Genomic DNA, 22,681 nt, shown 5'->3' with positions numbered 1-22,681 from the left:
CCTTCAGGCACGAGGCTATGCCTAAAATGTCTGTTCATAAAAATAATGAGCAGGATTGGTGACTGAGTCCAACACTGACTGCTGGCAGTGTACAACTGTAGCTCTTGCAACAGTCCTCAATTTGAGATTTGATTAACGGATAAAGTTTCCAGTACCCTGGTACAGTCTATCTTCCCAGGGAAGCTGAGTAGTGTGATCCCCCTATAACCTTCCAGAAACTCTTCTTAAAGATGGGAACCACCACCCCAGTCTACCAATCCAGAAGCACCTGGCCAGATCTTCAAGACAGACCTAGAACAACAAGAGCCTTAAGGAAGTCAGAGCAACTCATCCACCCCAGAGGCCCTGCTGCTACCAAGTAGTTGTTTAACTACTTTGTTGATCTTGCCCCTGGTGACAGGCAAATCGTGCCCCTCATCCACACACTCTGTGTCCTCTACAGAAGCAGGTCCTCAAAGTATTCTTCCTGCTGTCCGACTATATCCACAGTTGAAGTCAGCAGCACCCCACCCCCACTAAACCCTGTGTGAGAGAGCACTGCTCGGTCTGAAGGCCACATCCGGCCCGCGATATAATTTCATATGTCAATATTAATGGCCTGTCGGTATGTGGCAGCTGCTGAGAATCCATGTAGGAAGGACTTTATTTTGATGGGCACACCATGCAGCAAATCACAAGACTGACTGTAATCATACTGTTATGTGAAAGAAGGGAGGGGGTGACGCTTTCAAGACAGCTAGTGTAGTGATACAGGCTAGCTACAGAAAGAGACGAGCAGGAATTAAATGCAATCGCGTAGGGAAAACGTGAAGAAACAAGCAGAAATGATATTAGAGACTGCAAAGCTGGGTGTTGAATCCATAAAATTAGGAGCTGCCTAAAGTGATACCCATATTTATTTGCAACCATTTTCCAGGTTTCATCATTGTCCAGGCCTTAAACCTCATGTGTGTTCTCCCCAGTAGGAGTAAATTCATTAAAAAATGAAAACACTGAATAAAAAAATGCTTCCTTGAAAAAGTCCAAATTTACAGTTCATTATTGAATATTACATCAAATATACAAAGCGTCTGCAGAAATGTCTGCATGTACCAGAGAGCCACGGCTCAGTGTCTGAGTGTCTAAATGAGTCTCACAGGCCTGGATGTGTGTTTAAAACCATTTATAATTGTTAACTTGTTTGATCTGCTGCTCACCGCAAACAAGTACAACCAGTAACTTTGGACTTTTAACTGGATTTTCACAAGTTTTACAGCATTTCCTATGGATAAGAACCTGCCGTATAGCTGTTCATACTACACAAGGTAATAAAGCAATAAACAATGAAATGATAGAAAATATGTTTTTCACTTTCTTCCATAGAAATAGGCTTTTTTACAAATACAATTAAAAAACATCTTCATCATTAAACTTGCTTGCAACTTCAAGCATGTCTTCCTCTTGTAAAAACAGCCGAATTTCATCTCTGAGCTCAAAGATTCATTATTATCAGGATGTCCTAAAAACTCCCTGAAAAGCCTTCAAATAATCCAAAATGCTGCAGCAAGAGTCCTGACAGAGGCTAGAGAGACAGAGCAGATTTCTCCTGTATTGGCTTCCTTTTATTGGCTTCCTGTTAAATCCAGACTCAAATTTAAAATCCATCTCATCGCACACAACATCTGGAATAATCAGATCCCACTGAAGGCTGACATGTGGGCCTCACTGCTAAACATGTCTGTCTGTGTGTGTGTGCTAGGGAATGTAAATGTATAGCATTGTTATATCATTAATATCAAAATATGGCACTTTTATATGAGGTAAAAATGTAATGTGGTATTATCGTGGGCACCATGATATGGCCACAGCCCTAATTCTGGACATATATCCATATTCCGATTATAGTTATTGTAACATTGGTGGGAAATTCTAGAAAGTATAAGTCAATCTGAACACGCACACTCACTGTGCGTTCGATTCTCCCTGATTGTTAGAATACTATGTTATAAAAATATGTGTGGCAACTCAACTCACCGATTTGTCCTCTAAAATTTCAGGATCAATTTCCATACTGGCTTTCTTGGTTTCTGCAAGGTTCCTTGATTTGCTTGATTCCTTTTTTTGTGATTCCTTGGGAGGCTCTTGTGCTTTGGTGCCATCTTTTGCTGGAACTTGTGAAGGCATAGGGGCTGGCAGGGGTTTTGGTGCTGGTGGTTGAATTTGTTTGACAGGTGATGGCAGCAAGTGTACAAGGTCAGATGGGTGAAGATCACCCACTACACCAATTGGTTCTTCAGGGGGTTGAATCTTAAGAGTTGCTTTAACATGGTAACCAGGGTACTGGGAGTGAATCTGTCCATTGCTTGAGTTACTGCTGACTGTTGTGGTAGCAGACTGTTTGACTGCTGGAGAAGCCTCTTGTTGCCTTACTTGCTGTCTCAGAGGAAGTTTTGACGCTGCTTTTGTTATGCCTGTACAATAAAAAAAGACAGGGGTAATGGAGACCACAGTTAACCAAATGAATAATGCGTATACAATATACTGGTTCAGGCAACTTGAGCTCTGGAGGTAGAATTTCAAGTTTTCAGTCAAGCGTCACATCTCAGTTCAGCTTCACAGTATCTGCGGGATGCTTTTAATTTTCAGCAAGACAATAAGCAAAAAGACCCTCCAGCTTCCTAATTGGCAAACCATGAGTCTCTATAACCTAATCCAACCTAAACCCGCCAAACGCAGATGGTTCAGGATGAGATTAACTACAGAGTCAAAGAAAAAATAACAGCTTTCAGGAGAACTTCCTCCAGACTGTTGGGAAACCTGTTGCAGTAAATATGTAGAAATTAGCTGTATTACTACTACAGCTAATATCTGATAGACAAACATTCAATAAAGTTGCTTACCTGCTGTCAAAGCCTCCGCTGCTGCATCAGAGGCAAGAGTTTTACTGCTGTAAAAAGCCTTTTTAGCAGCAGTAGGTGAAGGACTAGGGCTGGGACCTGGGCTTGCAGATGGAGACTGGTTTGGTGTTGTGCCTTTCCTGTAGAAATGTGGGCTCCCCGGAGGAGATTTCTCTTTTGTCTCCTCTCTGGGCTTCTCCGTTACAACTTGCGAGTCACTGTACTTCTGCAGTGTGTAGTCAGGTCCTAGAAATACACACACACACAAAGACTTTTTGTTCACTTAGTTTGAAAGACGTGTCAGATCGGACACAGCTGCCTTAAAAAAACCCCTAAAAAACGAAAAATAATTACAGTTGGAACAGTTACAAATTTGGACACCATGTATTAACACCACTGTGGTGGAGATGTGGTCTGTGGCTTCGCTACAGAAGAGGGGTGGCACAGTGGGCTCAGAGCACAGTGCCAGAGAGGCTGGCAGTGCAGCTGGGGCCAGTCTGCTAATCAGGCTCTTCCTTTTTACTGACACAGGGACCTGGCAGAGGGTTGTTGTTGCCAAGCTGAGACATGTCAGCTGGAAAGCTGCCACAACAAAACTCAAAGAAGTCTTTAAATAAATGGTCACTTACCTGAAAACGCTGCTTACTGGGTCTGTCTATCACAGTTGTCCCGAAAACGCAGGACGCATGTCAGATCTATAGCCTGTACAGCTGGCCCAGCTGCTGGGTCAGATGGCGGCAGAGCTCACAGCCGTGCACAAACAGTACATGGTGGTGCATAAGAGGAAACTGAAGACACTCCTGGCCACAGCAGAGGGGTGTCAGTGGCCTATGGACGAGTGGTTGCTGCTGCTATCGAGGAAGGCTTAGATGGTGGCCCTGAGGTTGCTGCCGGCATTGCGGTGCTTTCCCAACATCTGCCGGGCCATGCTGGACCGCTGGCAATTCTGGAAAAGTGCAATGTCGGCAGAGGATTGGCCCTTCACTCAGCAGTTCATGGGCCCAGCGGTTCTCTGATGTGGTGGCTGCAGCCCGGGGCATCAGAGGGGGAAGCGTGGCAGTTTGAGCTGGTGGACCTTGAACAATTTGTGGAGGGGTTCCCTGGGGAGACAGCGCAATGGGTCCACTGCCCTCGACCAGTGAGCCTGGAGGTGGTAGTCATGCTGGCAGAGATCCACAAGGAGCATGGCTGGAGGAGACTAAGAGACGCGGCCGCCTAGCGAGTGGGATGAGGCCAGTCTCAGCTCCGAGATGCTAGTTTCCCTTCTGTGCTGCAATCACATCTCCCTGTTCTGCCTTCCCAGGCACTGCACCAGGACCCACATGAGCTTTGGGCAGGAGTGTTGGAGGTGCAGGTGATAAGGACACATCTGCTGGGAATGCCTATGGATGGAGGTCAGACAGGTGTTCCATGTTGCAGGCCCTCCAACACCCTCTATCCATCTGAGAGGGACGTACAGCGCACCGGTAAGTTACCAAGGGGGTATACACAAGGCTATATGGTGGATTTGGGCTGCATCCAGAACCTGGTCCCCCAAACTCTGATCTAACCCAGGGTTGGAGTCAGAGTGGGTGAGTATCTCTTGAAAGCGATACTGACTGACTGACTAGTGCACATCGCTCATGTCTTTCACACTGAAAGAAATGTGCAAATTATTAGAGATGCAATTTATTTGGACCACTTTCAGACAGCCAGGTTGGTGGAGCATGTGGGCTTCATAGATAATTGGCAAACCTTCTGAAGGAAACCTGGTCTTGTTAGGAGAGACGGCATCCATCCCACTTTGGATGGAGCAGCTCTCATTTCTAGAAACATGGACAAATTTATTAAACCCCGCAAAAAATGAGTATCCAGAGTTGGGACCAGGAAGCAGAGTTGCAGTCTTACACGCCTCTCTGCAGCTTCTCTCCTCCTGCAACTTTGAAGCACAGGCCGAGGGGGAGGTGTGGCAGCAATTTTTCACACCAGCCTATTAATCAACCAAAGACCCAGACAGACTTTTAATTCATTTGAAAGCCTGATGCTTAGCCTCGTCCACCCCAGCTGTGAAACTCAGAAACCAGTCTTACTTGTTATCATCTATCGTCCACCTGGGCCACAGAGTTTCTTTCTGATTGCTCAGACTTTTTATCTGATTTAGTTCTCAGCTCAGATAAAATAATTATTGTGTACGACTCTGGATACTGTAGCTCCTGTGAAAACTAAGGTCTCTAATCAGAAGTACCTGACTCCGTGGTATAATTTTCAAACACGTAGCCTAAAGCAGATGACTCGTAAGCTGGAGAGCAAATGGCGTGTCACAAATTTAGAGGATCATCATTTAGCCTGGATAAATAGTTTATTGCTTTATAAGAAAGCCCTCCGCGAAGCCAGAACATCTCACTATTCGTTACTGATTGAAGAAAATAAGAACAACCCCAGGTTTCTCTTCAGCACTGTAGCCAGGCTGACAAACAGTCAGAGCTCTGTTGAGCCATCCATCCCTTTAACGTTAACTAGTAATGACTTCATGAACTTCTTCACAAATAAAGTTTTTATCATTAGAGAAAAAATTACCAATAATCATCCCACAGATGTAATATTATCTACAGCTACTCTTAGTACCATTGATGTTAAGTTAGACTCTTTTTCTCCAATCGATCTTTCTGAGTTAACTTCAATAATTACTTCCTCCAAACCATCAACGTGTCTTTTAGACCCCATTCCTACAAAACTGCTCAAATAAGTCCTGCCATTAATTAATTCTTTGATCTTAACCTCCTAGGACCTGGCGTCCACATATGTGGACATCACATTTTGGGTTATTTAGACCAAAATACTCAATTTTGCTCTATAAGGGCCTGATATCCACTTACGAGGACATTATACTGCTACTGTTCTATCGAAATTTTAAATTAATATCCTCATATGTGGCTCTCATTTTTCTCAGAAACAAAAATCAGTTAAAAAAAAAAATCTGGTAAATCTTTGTTTTTACATTCATCAGGACCCAATCAGCCCAAATACCAAATAGAAATTAAAAATGCATGCCGTGGAAGAGTTCGGGTCTTAGGTGGTTAAATATGATCAACCTATCTCTAATAATCAGCTATGTACCACAGGCCTTCAAGCTGGCTGTAGTTAAACCTTTACTCAAAAAGCCATCTCTAGACCCAGCAGTCTTAGCTAATTATAGGCCAATCTCCAACCTTCCTTTCATATCAAACATCCTTGAAAGAGTAGTTGTCAAACAGCTAACAGATCATCTGCAGAGGAATGGTTTATTTGAAGAGTTTCAGTCAGGTTTCAGAGCTCATCACAGCACAGAAACAGCTTTAGTGAAGGTTACAAATGATCTTCTTATGGCCTCTGACAGTGGACTCATCTCTGTGCTTGTCCTGCTAGACCTCTGTGCAGCGTTCGATACTGTTGACCATAATATCCTATTAGAGCGATTAGAACATGCTGTAGGTATTACAGGTAGTGTGCTGCAGTGGTTTGTATCATATCTATCTTAAGACTCCAGTTTGTGCATGTAAATGGAGAGTCCTCTTCACACACTGAGGTTAATTATGGAGTTCCACAGGGTTCAGTGCTAGGACCAATTCTGTTTACATTATACATGCTTCCCTTAGGCAGCATCATTAGAAGACATAGCATACATTTTCACTGCTATGCAGATGACACCCAGCTCTATCTGTCCATGAAGCCAGACAACACACACCAATTAGTTAAACTGCAGGAATGTCTTAAAGACATAAAGACCTGGATGGCCGCTAACTTTCTGCTTCTTAATTCAGATCAAACTGAGGTTATTGTACTCGGCGCTGAAAATCTTAGAAATACGGTATCTAACCAGATTCTTACTCTGGATGGCATTACCTTGGCCTCCAGTAACACTGTGAGGAACCTTGGAGTCATTTTTGACCAGGACATGTCCTTCAACGCACATATTAAACAAATATGTAAGACTGCTTTCTTCCATTTGTGCAACATCTCTAAAATTAGAAATATCCTGTCTCAGAGTGACGCTGAAAAACTAGTTCATGCATTTATTACTTCCAGGCTGGATGCCTGTAATTCATTATTATCAGGATTTCCAAAAAAACTCCCTGAAAAGCCTTCAGCTAATCCAAAATGCTGCAGCAAGAGTCCTGACAGGGACTAGAAAGAGAGAGCAGATTTCTCCTGTTTTGGCTTCCCTTCATTTGCTTCCTGTTAAATCCAGAATTGAATTCAAAATCCTGCTCCTCACATACAAGGTCTTAAATAATCAGGCCCCATCTTATCTTAATGACCTTGTAGTACCATATCACCCTATTAGAGCACTTCGCTCTCACACTGCAGGCCTACTTGTTGTTCCTAGAGTATTTAAAAGTAGAATGGGAGGCAGAGCCTTCAGTTTTCAGGCCCCTCTTCTGTGGAACCAGCTTCCAGTTTGGATTCGGGAGACAGACACTATCTCTACTTTCAAGATTAGGCTTCAAACTTTCCTTTTTGCTAAAGCATATAGTTAGGGCTGGACCAGGTGACCCTGAATCCTCCCTTAGTTATGCTGCAATAGACGTAGGCTGCCGGGGGATTCCCATGATGCATTGAGTTTTTCCTTTCCAGTCACCTTTCTCACTCACTATGTATTAACAGACCTCTCTGCATTGAATCATATCTGTTATTAACCTCTGTCTCTCTTCCACAGCATGTCTTTATCCTGTCTTCCTTCTCTCACCCCAACCAATCACAGCAGATGGCCGCCCCTCCCTGAGCCTGGTTCTGCCGGAGGTTTCTTCCTGTTAAAAGTGAGTTTTTCCTTCCCACTGTCGCCAAAGTGCTTGCTCATAGGGGGTCATATGATTGTTGGGGTTTTCTCTGTATCTATGAAGCGCCTTGAGGCGACTTTTGTTGTGATTTGGCGCTATATAAATAAAATTGAATTGAATTGAAATTGAATTGGAACATCTAATTAATCCATGATTCCTAAAATGGATTATTAAAAGGATGAATGCCACCGGGCTCTCTGGTTAGACCCCCTGTTGTTTGCAAGGTGGGAGGTGCCCTAGTGCCCCAGAATTTTCTCCCTTTGATTTGCTGCTCGGCAGGAAGGGGGTCTTGGAGCTGACTGAAGGAAACAGGGAGGAAGGTCCAAGCACAACTAGAAACTATATTCAATGCGTTCTGGACTTGAGAGCAAAGCTACACACATTGGGGAGGTTATCATAAGGTTGTTATTCAAATCTGATATTAATTTTTATAGGAGTAAAGTTGGTGGCTAGTGTTAACTGCATATGTACGATATATTTCAATGCTGCAGTAAATGGCAATGACCAAATGGTAAGGCACAGACTACAGTGAAATAGGAATGCCATGTATACAGTACGTTGCATATAACTGTTTGAATATTCAGATAACTGTTATTTTTTAGAGGAGAAACGTCCATTAGGACACCGAGTTATGGAGAAAAAAAGTGGCCCTGTTGTTGCATTTCAGCACACATCCCCGGTAAAGTCAAAACAATCCAGACTACGATGGTGAGAGTGGACGAAGCTGTGAAAGGCTGGCCATTCCTGAGGCTCATGTGAGCAAACGAGGCCAAAGCTAATACAACTTTGAATCTGTCACAGTCATACATAACAGAGAAGGAAGCTGGAGGAACTATATGAAGCTGAGCAGAAATGTCTAAAACAGGAAAATGAAGCATTTGATAGATTTTGAAAGCGCAGCAGAGGCAGAGAAAAGGAGATTCCAGTCTATGCAAGGCCAGCAACAAGCAAAACATCAAGTGTTCATGGAGATAATTGGTACTATCACCACCACTTGGTGTCCTGGTCAACAACAGCACCCACAGTCACCACACTGGATCTATCTAGTTCCTGTGGGGTGACCCACAGGTAGTGCCTGGCCTATCCACTACTCTCCTGTACCACAGCAGTCCATGTCACCCGATGCCTGTCCCTCTATCAAAGTCTCGGCAATTCTTGACAATGCACTGAACATGAAGAGACTTCAAAACCAACAAATGTCTCAGGTGCAACCCACCTGTGTAATTAAAACATTAACCAGCAGGTGATGATAGTTTCTCCAATGAGCGTTTTTCCTTTTTTAGTGCAGTCAGCTAGAGAGCTGAGTGACGTGGGTGCTGAACCGAAAGCACTCTGTACACTTCAATTTAAGTCTCTTCATTTTGTAAGGTACCCTACAATAACACAGAGAAAAGATCAACAATCAGATGAACCCTTATAAGTAAGCACTTGGCGACAGTAGGAAGAAAAAAACCCTTTTAACAGGAAGAAACCTCCTGCAGCACTAAGGTCAGGGAGGGGTGGTAATCTGGCATGAGGGGTTGGGTGAGTGGAGGAAGACGGAAAGAGATTAACAATAACTAATGATTAATTAAAACCAATGATTGAATCGTTGTTGTATAAACACACTATAAATAAAAGAGGTGAGTGAAGAAGAAGAAGTGCATCAGGCAAACCCCCAGCAGCCTAGACCTATTGTAGCATAACTAAGGGAGGATTCAGGGTCACCTGGTCCAGCCCTAACTATATGCTTTAGCAAAAACTACTACTATGTACCAGAGAGCAACTTGGGGTTAATATCTTGCCCAAGGATATTTGGCATGCAGACTAGGGGGAGCCAGGGATTGAACCACCAAACTTTCAGTCAGTAGATGATCTGCTCTACTTCCTGCCACCCCGGTTCTTAATTTTTTAAAGAACACACCATTCCAAGATATGCCAAGGTTTCAACTAAAAGCTCTTTGGGAATCACTTTTCGATGTAAAAATGCTCTTATGCCTGTCAAACTGTGTTATATTTGGCATTTATCATACAATCAAAATAGTTTTTTTTGTGCCTGAAGATACAATTTAAAATGTGTGCAGATACAACAGTTTCACGCCTTTTTTTGTCTTAAGTTCACAGGTTAATGTTAACAAAAAACATTCCACTGAAAATGATCAGGTACAAAGACCGGACTGAAAATTTGTGGAAAAAGCAGCCGATATCCAAACTTTTGGAAGAACCTTCAGAAGGCATGGAGAACTATTGCTAAAGACCATTTTAAAAAAACATTGCAATATGATCTGGCTCCTTGATAGCAAAATTTGAAGAACATAGGGGAGGACCAAGATACCTCAGGGTTTCAAACCCAACCTTCAAACAGTTGTTCTAAATCCTTTCATAACCTTTTAGGCATTTCAATCATACAGAAGGTCACAAATTAAACCTAACAACAGAAGTTCAACATCGCATGTTTACAAGCAACAGCTCTACAACATGTGCAGGTGTTACAGTACCTGGCTGATGGAAAGATGGGGAGAGCTCCCTGGCCACAGCTCGGGCAATATCAGAATCCTGGCAGGCTGATTGTGAAGCCTGATCTGCACACTCTGCTTTGACCCGGGCATGGGACGTCCTGCAAGAATCCATATACTCATTAGTAACTAACATACTCACAGCATAGTGTGCTGTCTGGTTTATTTGGAAGTGTTTCAATAGTTTCCATGGGGCTGCCGTCTGGGGCTTCTAAAAAGCATTGATATGCAAGGCAGCTGTGAAGAAATGTGACGCTGGACATTTCTCTTAATTGAAGACTTTGACAACGATAAGCCTTCATCTTTGTGTGTTTTTGACTTGGCTAGTAACTGACGAGTTTTTCTCTTAATCAAGGAAAGGATTTTGTAAATATCTACTTTCGTTGCCTTGAGGGGTCTTTCAGGGCTTTTAGTGTTGCTGAATTTATTTGATTTGATTTGATATTTTTCTAAAGGAATGGACCAGACTGTTTTTGTTATCTCTCCAATTGGTACATTTTATTTATTTTTCCTGCCCTCTTCACTCATTTCTTTTGATTTCATATTAAAAGGTTCAGTGAAAATATATCAGATTTTTTGTTCAACACTTCGAATAAACTTCACTTCTTTTATCTCCTTAATGATGAAATTATGAGGAAACTAACACATATGTTTGTTTACCCCCCCAAGAGCTTCCCAGGTGTCTTAGAGATGGGGTATAAACCCCTAAGAGCTTTCTTGGTGCTGTACTGAGGAATGTGGTTTCTCTGTCAATCTAACAAAGTATTTCTGCCAAACTGGCTAAAGAGGTAAAAACCAAAGGGTGATTAAAATGGAACAGTATAGAAAAAAAAACATTAAAATTATGTAGAGGGTTACATGGGTATCGCATTTGATTAGAAATATGCATCAATTTTAATGAACACTATTCAGCACATCCAGACTTAAAATGGTGAATGGACTGATTCTTATATAGCGCACTTATATAGATCACATTCACCCATTCACAGCCATGCACACAAGCACTTTCTTCTACACTTTAAGTGCATTCTATCTAAGCATTCACACACATGCATACTCTGATGGATGTATCGGAGAGCAACTTGGGGTTAGTATCTGAAGGTCAAAGTGATGCAACATTTGAGAAGTATGCCTTAAGAAGTATTTCAGATGGGTGAGAGGAAAAAGAAGTTAATTCGGCTTTGGTGTTGTGCACATGCGCCGCGTCTGCGCAGAAACATTGGGTAGGATGTTTTTTGAGGTAGGATGGATTCCCAGAACACCTGCAAAATGACCCGAAATTGGCACTCTGGTGGAGTTACTTTGTGTGTGGGTGTGTGTATATGTTTATAAGTAGTTTTAAACCTTGTGATCCACAAAACAGCATAACAGTAAAAGAAGAACTGACTGCGTTACAGTCAGTGCTGGAGCAGCGGCTTCGCTCATGCGGCCTTCATTTGCCGTTGCCAGATTTGTTGCTAGTCGCTTTTTAGAAAAAAAGTCACTAAGGGGGTCTGAAAACTCGCTAAATATAGCGACAAAGTCGCTAAGTTGGCAACACTGGAAAGAATTTAGAGAGTTTGTAACTCTCAGTGATCGTTTGACTTTGGGACCTGAAGGAGACGGAGTTTAGGACCCAGATCACTCCGCGAGGCTCCTGAATACGGCAGCCGTAATGCTCCGGCAATCCATCAAGCGGTGCGGCTTCATAGCTTACCAAAGTCGTACTGAAACATTTTTGACAGATTTCTGCGTGCCATGTACCACATAAAATCGGTTCGAGGTCAGTAAGCACAACCAGAATTCACACATAAGGCGCACTGACGATTTTTGATAAAATTAAAGGATTTTAAGTGTGCCTTATAGTGTGTAAAATACGTTATACGGAAGAAAAGAATATATCGCAATGTATATCGTTACCGCACTTGCTTCAAATTATACCGTGATACGGATTTTAGGCCATATCACACAGCCCTACCCTGTCCCCGCTGCTGTTCTACGTAAGCCTGAACAACAAGAAGATGGAAAGTAGTCAGAACTGAGCAGACTGCACTATCCAAATGCAATGTTGCAGATATTGAGGATAGCTAGAATTACATGGGAATACAAGAGGTGAATTGAACAATGAAGAGGCCACTAGAGAAGCTGCCTTCACCAAAGAGCAAGGCAAATCCTGAGGAGTCTGCTGAATAGGAAGAACAAGGTAATCAACACCTAAGCCCTGCCAGATACCCAGCTGGAATAATAAGCTAGCCAAGGGAGGAGATAGAAACCACTGACATTAAAAAAAGAAAAGCCTTTACCACGTATCGAAGGTTTCATACCAAATCCAGGCCAACGAATAGTAAGTGTAGAATTACTATCCAGGATGTAAGAACAACAACAACAATTCATCAGTACATCAGAAAGATGGTGCTTGGTGATACCTCAGGCAGCAGAAACCCAAGAGAGAAAAGGAGCAAGAACAGCAAAGATCATAAATACTAGTTGGCAGATCATACATGGAACGCTATAATGAAGTGGATGGCATAGTATGCAGGAACACCGTTGCTGAGTATGGCCTGGAAGTGCCAAGGCTAACCAGCCAGACATACGTAGTAGTTGGGTCCAAGCAGAGGAGGAAGGCTGTAGTGATAAGATGTAGCAATAGCAACATCAGGAAATAGGAACAAGATACCTGAGAAATAACAAGGGCTAAGAGAGGAGATAGAAAATATGTGGAAGCTGAAGGCTACTGTTGTCCCTGTAGTAATCAGAATACTCGGGTCACTGTGCCCAAAATTGAGTGAGTGGCTCCAGTAGATTCTAGGTATGGCATCTAAAATGGGTTTCTGGGGCTGAGATGCATGCCAGCAGAGGAGATTGAGGTGGAAGTGATGCTGGTGTTGGCTTGACCGGTGGGGACTTCAGGGGTTGGTTAGGAGTACAGGTGAATATGCAGGTGTCACAGGAGGTCAGATCAGTGAGGCAGTGGGAGGAGGGCATTTAGGGGTGCTGATGATATTTGAGATGGGGGATGTGCAGTTAAAACTGTTGAAAAACAGGCTTGAAATGGTGTGTTAGTTTTACACCAGATGTAACCAGACTCAACCCTTTAAAAAAAGTTTAGACAGAATATTTTTCCAAAGGTTTTGGGGATTTAACGGTTACTTTTTCACATAGGGCAGGTAGGGTTGGATAGCTTTTTTTTCTTTTAATAAACTAAATGAGCATTTACATACTGGGTGGCTGTAGCTCAGGTGGCAGAGCGGATCAGCCACTAACCAGAAGGTCGGTGGTTCAATCCCAGGCTGCTCCAGTCTGCATGCCAAATATCCTTAGATACTAACCCCATATTGCTCTCCGATGCATCCATCGGAGTATGAATGTTAGATACTTAGCACTTAAGCTTAGAAGTGCTTGTGTGAATGGGTGTGATTGGGTGAATGAATTAGCTGTATAAAGCGCTTTGAGTGCTCGGACAGAGTAGAAAAGCGCTATATAAGAACCAGTCCATACTGTATTTTGTATTTACTTGGGTTATCTTTGTCCAGTTTTAAAATATATTTGATCATCTGAAACACGTGTGACAAATATGAAAGAAAATCCCAAACTAACAAGCAGCAAATAGTTTTTCATTCCACTTAAATACTAAGTACCATATGCTTACTATGAAGTTTCAATTACATTTGTAAGCCAGTGTGTCAAAATGAGCAATAAAATGTCTTTGTGTCAAGCCAAAATATGCAGAGTAGTATTAAGAGTATTACTAATAGTATTTAATAATGAGCAGTATATGCCCTGACAATAGTATAGATAAAATATGGATAAAATTTTGTAGAGTATATACTACCCAATATACTTCCAATATAGTAAAGAAAAAGGGGGTAAAAGTAGTTGTAACTTCCTTATGGTTCTCAGGATATTTTACCTGGAGATGGCAATCTCAACTTTGGTTCTGGCGATGGCTGCTGCTCTCACTGCTCCCTCAATGGCACGATCCACTTTTTGTTTGGTCTTGGTATTCTTTAGTGGGAACAGCTGCTTCCTGATACCCCGGGTCAGCGTATTGTTCTTGTACTTCCCTTCTTCCTTCGTCCCATTAGGAAAGATGGTGCAACCATAGCCATGGCGTTTATTATTCAACCACTCGCCTTCATATTTCATGCCATTAGACCGCTCAGAGATACCAAAGCCACTGCGTTTGTCATTTTTCCACTCGCCCACATACGACTCGGTGGTGGTAGCATCCACACTGTCCTCAAGAGGCAGGTAGTCATCACCAGGGTCTCCATCTCCAAAGCTAATGGTAGAGTTGGCGTCACTTGAACTGATGCGGCTCATAGTAGTGTCACTGTGTGCTGAACTGCGCTTACTAGAAATTGATGAGCGTGAATCAGATTTGCGTAGTCGCTGAAGGCTACCAAAAAAGGAGCCACGGCGAAAAAGACCTTTTCTCTTCTCTGAACCCTCTCCATCTGATTGGAAGTTGAGCACAAAACCACCACGTGTGCCAGCAGGGCTATCGGATAGGCTGTCACGCAGTACTGTACCATTACTCTGCTCACTGCGGAGTGAAGACAGCGAAGTTCGTAGAGGTGAGCGGATGACAGAAGCCATGCCATAAGGAACACTTTGACGTACTCCATAGCCGTGACGCATGCCACCACTCCACTGACCCTGATACGTGCCTACAGCAGTAGCAGAGAGACACACAGAGAGAAGACAGACTGTGAGTAAAGCATAAAAAATAAGCAGACAGAACAAAAAGCATATACAGAATAACTCAACATATTATAGGCAGTGATCAAAAGCTCATAGTGTAGAATACAAAGTGAGTGATAGAGGCTACCAAAGTAAATAAAAAAGATCAAGAATGCAAAGAAGAATGCAACTAGAGCTCCAACAATGAATCAATGAACCAACTACTTTATATAGTCGAATGAAAGTCATTTTAATCAACCTTTTGGCCATGCATCTTTATAGCAAGACAAATACTGTACCACACGACATTACTTTATGACGGCGTAGGATACTAAGCTAAAAAAAAAAAAAAGTCACTGCAGAGGTAGAGTAAAAATATAATTTTATTTTATTGACAACTTAGGTGACATTCCTAGCCAACAGAAATGTTAGCAATGTGTCAGGAGACTGTACAACATTCAACTGCCATAAACAGGCTGCCCATCTACAAAGTCGTTATCATATAATTGTGTAAATGTATCAGTGATTATAACCATATCCAAAAGTGTTCAACAGATGTGCTTAAGCATGACATATCCAGGACACGTGTGAAGTGTAAAACACTGTGAGGCAGACTCCATGTTTAAGTAAAGGGTGGGCCATTTATATGGATACACCATAATAACACGGGAATGGTTGGTGATATTAAAGTCCTGTTTGTGGCACATTAGTATATGTGAGGGAGGGGAGCAAACTCGTCAAGATGGGTGGTGACCATGGTGGCCATTTACAAGTCGGCCATCTTGGATACAACTTTTGTTTTTTCAATAGGAAGAGGGCCATGTGACACATCAAACTTATTGGTAATGTCACAAGAAAAACAATGGTGTGCTTGGTTTCAACGTAACTTTATTCTTTCATGAGTTATTTACAAGTTTCTCTTTGTTCACAGCCATTGACATGTCGAAGAGGTTAACACGTGAGGAGCGGATCAAAATCGTGTTGATATCTGGTGAACGCAGTAACCGGGTCATTGCAGCAGATTTCAATGCAAGACACCCTAAGAGACCACCCATCTCCCATGCTACAGTCAGCAAACTGCTTACTAAGTTTCGTAAAACTGGTTCAGTGTTGGATTTTCCAAAATGTGGACCCAAGAAAACTGTCACTAATGAAGAAACATCAGTGGCTGTCCTCGCTTCATTCAGCAAGAGCCCACAGCGTAGCACTCGCCGCATGTCACTGGAGAGTGGCATTAGTCGAACATCCCTTCGGCGGATATTAGCTACTCACAAATGGCAAAAAGGCAAATCGCAAACTCCAGCTACTGCAGCATCTCAACGAGGATGACCCAGATCGGTGCACAGAATTTATAGAATGGGCAAAACAAAAATTGGAACAGGACCCTCAGTTCACGCAGAAGATTTTGTTCAGTGATGAGGCAAACTTTTATGTGAATGGTGAAGTTAACAAACAAAACCACCGCTATTGGTCTGACACTAACCCACATTGGATGGATCCTCCAAGACTGCTGGACCAACAAAAGTGATGGTGTGGTATATGAGGTACAACGATAGTGGGTCCATTCTTCATCAATGGAAACCTCAAGGCCACTGGATATTTGAAATTGCTACATGATGATGTGTTTCCCTCTTTATGCACTGAAGCTGGCACGTTCCCTGAGTTTTACCAGCACGATAGTGCACCACCACATTATGGGTGCCAGGTCCGAGCATTCCTAGATGAACAGTTTCCTGGAAAGGGGATTGGTCGTCGTGGGCCAGTTGAATGGCTCCCAAGGTCTCCCGATCTGACCCCCTTAGACTTTTATCTTTGGGGTCATCTGAAGGCAATTGTCTATGGTGTGAAGATACGAGATGTGCAGCACCTGAAACTATGGATACTGGATACCTGTGCTAGCATTTCTCCTGCGGTGTTGCTATCAGTGTGTGAAGAGTGGGAGAAGAGGGTTGCATTGACAATCCAACACAATGGGCAGCACATTGAACACATTTTATAGGTGGTCAGAAACTTGTAAATAACTCATGAAAGAATAAAGTTACGTTGAAACCAAGCACACCATTGTTTTTCTTGTGACATTACCAATACGTATGATGTGTCACATGGCCCTCTTCCTACTGAAAAAACAAAAGTTGTATCCAAGATGGCCGACTTCTAAATGGCCACCATGATCACCACCCATCTTGAGGAGTTTGCCCCCTCACATATACTAATGTGCCACAAACAGGACTTTAATATCACCAACCATTCCCGTGTTATTACGGTGTATCCATATAAATGGCCCACCCTGTAGATTATTTAACAGTTTGCCTGGTAGAATCAAATGCCACCATAGATGATATAAAATATGACGGTAGGTAGTGAGCTACTGTGATGTCATGCATTGGCTTCTGAAGTCCATTTTGAAGCTTTGGTTTAAAAAAAAAAAATACAATAAGATGTGATGAGGAGGGTCAAATATGACTGAAATCCACTCTCACTGGCTAACTACACGTGACTGACAGTTTCTCAGTGAATAGGCATCATACGGCTCTACTGTAACTTGGAAAGTAAACGAATACACAGGAAACAAAATAACACACTGACTAGACAGTTAATGAAGTTAAGCTAGCTGATGGACTGTAATGATGGTGGCTGGTGGCTAGCTACAGAGCTGTGGTTTTGCTAATATAATCACAGTAGCACAGGGAAGATGTAAGAAGAGGGTTGGTTTGATCTCAATAAAAGGTCACGGCCTGGGGGATCAGCAGGGCGCTGATTCTCTCTCTCTCTCTCTCCTCATTGTGGGTTCTTGCCCTCGGCCCACACCCCTCAGAGGAGGAAGCACCTGAGGTTCATTAACGCAACCAGTATTTAAGCCAGGCGATGACTGCTGTTCTTCGCTGGAACGTTGTGTTTGACTCGCGTTAGTGTTGTCAAGTTGCCAGCTAAGTTTCCCCTTTGTGTTTCTGAGCAACAAACATTTTCCTGTGTACAGACTCCCTTGACCTTTTCCCCGTTTCCCGTGTGGTGATAGTTGGAGAAAGAGAGCCTGATCATGTTTGTGGATTAATGGAAGAGAAGCGAGAGTCCGTTTCCCTGGATTTCCCTGGAGGCCCGTCCCCCCACTTTTGTACATAGCACTATTTCTGCACATTCGTATATACATTCAGTGAACTGTGTAAATAAATTGCTTGTGAAGCTTCCTATCTCGGAGTCTTGCATATGAGTCCTCACGAGAAACCGTAACAGTAACGATCCAGCCAACCATGGACTCAGCAGACTCAACCCCCACCCTGCAGCCTGTCCTCACCCCGGAAGCAATTCTGGAACGCCACAAACAAATGCTACAGCACACTAACCAGCAACTGGCCATGCTCACCCAAGCCCTCGCTCAACGCCCATCCACACCTCCTCTGCATGTCTCTCCAGTTACCGGCTTCCGAAGCTCTGGCGCCTGTACCATCTACCTCTTCCGCACCGGCTCCTCCAGAACCCCCAGAGCAATCTTTACCCGCTATGGAGTCTTAACTCAACTCACCCAAGGTTCCTGTCTGCTGGGATGAGCCTTCTCTCATCTGAAGCAACGTTTCGCCTCGGCACCCATCCTTTTCCAACCAGAACTCAGTCTACAGTTTGTCGTGGAGGTGGACGCTTCGGATGCCGGAGTGGGGGCCGTGCTCTCCCGGCAACAAAGTGGTAAGCTTCACCCTTGTGCTTACTTCTCTCGCCGTCTCTCCCGTCTCTCCCGTCTCTCCCTCGCAGAAGGAAATTATGACATGGGAGACCGAGAACTGCTAGCCATCAAGCTCGCCCTGGAGGAGTGGCATCACTGGCTGGAGAACACTGCCCAGCCATTCGTGGTGTGGACGGACCACAAGAATTTGGAGTATATTCAGTCAGCTAAACAGCCAAATGCCAGGCAAGCCAGGTGGGCCCTGTTTTTCACCAGATTCCAGTTCACGATCACCTACAGACCTGGCTCTCATAACGTCAAACCCGGCGCTCTCTCACGCCAATTCACTGCCTTGGAAGACACAGCTCAGGACTCCCCCATTCTCCCTCCCACGTGTGTTATTGGGACCCTGACCTGGGAGATCAAATCTTCCATTAGGGAGGGTCGTTGAACAGAACCGGGTCCCGGAACGGGCCCTCCAGGTTTACTCTTTGTAGCACTCGTGAGCTCTGCTAGGTCACGAGTGCTACATTGAGCTCACCTGTCACCCTGGGGTCCACCGCACCATTACCTTCCTTCAGCGCTTCGCCTGGTGGCACTCTCTTGCCAAAGATGTCTGTGAAGGAATTGCCACTTGTGCCCAAAACAACAACGTCCATCAGCCATCTTCCGGCCTACTCCAACCACTGCCTACGCCAAGCCGCCCCTGGTCGCACATTGCTATCCACTTCATCACCGTTCAGCCACCTTCATCAGGTAACTCAGTCATTCTCACAATCATCGATCGCTTTTCTAAAGCTGTTCATTTTGTCGCCCTCCCCAAGGCCCCCTCTGCTTTAGAGACCACCCAGCTCCTGACTGACCACGTTTTACACCTCCATGGAATCCCCACAGACATCGTTTCAGACAGGGGCCCCGCGTCTGGAAGGAATTCTGTAACGTCGTCAGAGGTCAGGTCAGTCTTTCCTCCAGTTTCCATCCGCAGACAAATGGCCAAACGGACAGAAGGTTTGGCTGTCTGCCAGGTTCATCCTACTCAGGTCCGATTCCAAAAAACTATCTCCCACCTTTATCTGCCCGTTTGAAATTGACACCCCGATTAACCCTGTTTCTGTCCATCTAAGACTGCCCCGGAATACGCGGATTCCCAATGTCTTCCATGTGTCACAAGTGTAACCTGGTCTCTCTAGCCTGATCGTGTTTGTGGATTATTGGAAGAGGAGCGAGAGTCTGTTTCCCTGGATTTCCCTGGAGCCCTGTCTCCACACTTTTGTACATAGCAGTATTTCTGCACATTCGTATATACATTCGGTGAACTGTGTAAATAAATTGCTTGTGAAGCTTCCTATCTCGGAGTCCTGCGTGTGAGTCCTCATGACAAACCGTAACAAAAAGTTAATCACAATGCCTCAGTTAGCACAGCAAAGGCTTGGACCTGAAAATTCAGATTCAGATTCAGAAGACTTTATTTATTCCCAAGGGGCAATTACGAGACTGACCTTGCCGACCGTACATACAATACACAAACATCACATTGGAGAGACCGGTCAGGCTAGGTAGCTGGCCGGTCAGCCGCACGAGCAGCGACCTGGAACCGAAAAACAATGGAAAATGCACAACATGGGGAAAGACGAGGAGAAAAAAAGAACTCCCCCCAGACTGAGCTCAGACTTATCTGAGTTGATAAGTCATCACTTAACAACAAGACTGCCTATTTATAACAACAAATATTGTCATCTTTAGTAATCAAGTAATCTATCGATTATTCCATGACTTAATAAAGTAAAATACCACGGATAATAAATACTTTTGTCTTATTAATGAATAGTAATGAATATTCAAAAGAGAAAAAACACAGGTTTTTCAAAATGAACTGCTCACTAGTTTCTATTTTAGAAATTACAACGTTTAAGTTTAAGTGCAAAAAACATCTGTTAACAAAACAAAACCCTGTGATTGTATTTATGTGCCGTGCTAAAATGTTATGTTTTCTTAAATGCAAAAAATATATAAATAATCTTAGTCAAAGTGAAATAACTAAGGCATGAAAAAAAAATGTACCTTTACTCTTTTTCTTGGAAGATTTTTCGCTGTGTAAAACAAACGGTGGTGGATTGAGCAGCTACAAAGTCTTCATGTCCGAGTTTGTTGATGGTTGCTATGATGAAAGACGCCCAACAGCTTTTTCACAGTAAAGGTTTTAATGGTGATTACAGAAACAGTGCTGCTGTCTTGGACGCTAGAAACATGTTATGTTTTTTTTACTGAACTTGAGCTCGCCATGTCACTAATGGCTCCACATTAAACTGTGCCAGCGTCATCATCAGTGCAGCTGTTGTGTTAGCAATGTTTAAAACTGGGTGCTGGGCTTAATGTTGTAGAGTTTTTATTCCAACACACGGTTGTATTGTAGGTCTCTTTGTACTCCGAAATGAAAATTTTTTTTCACCCACAAGACAATAAAAATATCCCAATTTTTGGGAAATAACAAAAATATTTGAACTGGATGGTTTTATTAACGCAACAGTCAATTAGAAGTTTGTGTATCTCTATTTTAAGCTTTATTTCATGTTCAGAATCACTGCGGCAAATGCTGATAGAGATTTCTGGGGTGTGGGTGTGAGTATTAACAGTATATAAACTGGGGATGTTCCTGGAAACGAATTTCTTAGTTGACTGAATGAGGGGGAAAATGAGACTAGCTGAGTAGTCTAAAACTAAGAAACACTCAGACATCAAGTTAAATTTGACAACTGTGGACAATGTCAAAGACTGTAAGGCATTTGAAACCATTAATCACATTTTTCAGTCGCTTAACTGTGCAGCATCACGCATCATCAATATTACAGGTTATACTCCAGACAAAGAAGAAGAAAAACACTTAAACTGAATATGATGTGATAAACATGTAAATAAAAACATGTTGCTACAAAAGACGTTCACATATTACTAAAATCTTATGACAAATCTACATCCAAAAAACTGAACAGCAAGTAAAAAGTGTAGCACATTGAGCCATGCTTTATGAATGATGTACGAAACTTCATTAAAACCACTTCATCCATCCATCCATCCATCCATCTTCATCCGCTTTATCCGGGGCCTGGTCACGGGGGCAGCAGCATAAGCAAAGAGGCCCAGACCTCCCTCTCCCCAGCCACCTCCTCCAGCTCGTCCGGGGGAACACCAAGGCGTTCCCAGGCCAGCCGAGAGATATAATCTCTCCAGCGTGTCCTGGGTCTGCCCCGGGGCCTCCTCCCGGTGGGACATGCCTGGAACACCTCACCCAGGAGGCGCCCAGGGGGCATCCTTGTCAGCCCAAACCACCTCAGCTGGCTCCTTTCGATGTGGAGCAGCAGCGGCTCTACTCTGAGCCCCTCCCGGATGGCCGAACTTCTCACCCTATCTCTAAGGGAGAGGCCAGCCACCCTTCGGAGGAAGCTCATTTCCGCCGCTTGTATCCGCGATCTCGTCCTTTCGGTCACTACCCACAGCTCGTGGCCATAGGTGAGGGTAGGGACGTAGATCGACCGGTAAATTGGGAGCTTCGCTTTTACACTCAGCTCCCTCTTCACCACGACGGACCGGTGCAGCGTCCGCATTACTGCAGCTGCAGCCCCAATCCGTCTGTCGATCTCCGGCTCCCTTCTCCCATCACTCGCGAACAAGACCCCGAGATACTTGAACTCCTCCACTTGGGGCAGGAACTCATCCCCGACCCGGAGTGGGCACTCCACCCTTTTCCGGCTGAGAACCATGGCCTCAGATTTGGAGGTGCTGATCCTCATTCCCGCTGCTTCACACTCGGCTGCGAACTGCTCCAGTGCGATCTGGAGGCCCTCACCCGATGAAGCCAACAGAACCACATCATCTGCAAAGATCAGAGATGAGATTCTGAGGCCACCAAAGCGAAAGCCCTCCGCCACTTGGCTGCGCCTAGAAATCCTGTCCATAAAAATTATGAACAGAACCGGTGACAAAGGGCAGCTCTGGCGGAGCCCATCACCCACCGGGAACGAGTCCGACTTATTGCCGGTGCGAACAAAGCTCTTGCAACGGTTGTATAGGGATCGAATGGCCCGTAGCAATGGGCCAGACACCCCATACTCCCGCAACACCTCCCACAGGACACCCCGAGGGACACGGTCGAATGCCTTCTCCAAGTCCACAAAACACATGTAGACTGGTTGGGCAAAC

At 43.9% G+C, this 22,681-nt stretch overlaps 1 protein-coding gene across 1 annotated transcript in view; it reads right to left on the bottom strand.

Moving 5' to 3' along the window:
* The window catches only part of LOC102788964 (junctophilin-1-like), a 39,779-nt gene that overhangs the window by 6,698 nt on the left and 10,400 nt on the right, over window positions 1–22,681 (bottom strand). The window contains exons 2-5 of the mRNA XM_087850616.1: window positions 14,057–14,816; window positions 10,150–10,268; window positions 2,880–3,122; window positions 2,014–2,450 (exon numbers count right to left, since the gene is read on the bottom strand). Of these exons, the coding sequence (XP_087706742.1) occupies window positions 2,014–2,450; window positions 2,880–3,122; window positions 10,150–10,268; window positions 14,057–14,816 (1,559 nt within the window). The remainder of the gene's footprint in view (window positions 1–2,013; window positions 2,451–2,879; window positions 3,123–10,149; window positions 10,269–14,056; window positions 14,817–22,681) is intronic.

This window comes from Neolamprologus brichardi, chromosome 14 (assembly GCF_056152115.1).
Source record: "Neolamprologus brichardi isolate AB-2024 chromosome 14, ASM5615211v1, whole genome shotgun sequence".
NCBI classification, from domain to species: domain Eukaryota; kingdom Metazoa; phylum Chordata; class Actinopteri; order Cichliformes; family Cichlidae; genus Neolamprologus; species Neolamprologus brichardi.
This window is presented reverse-complemented; position numbering and strand designations above follow the sequence as displayed.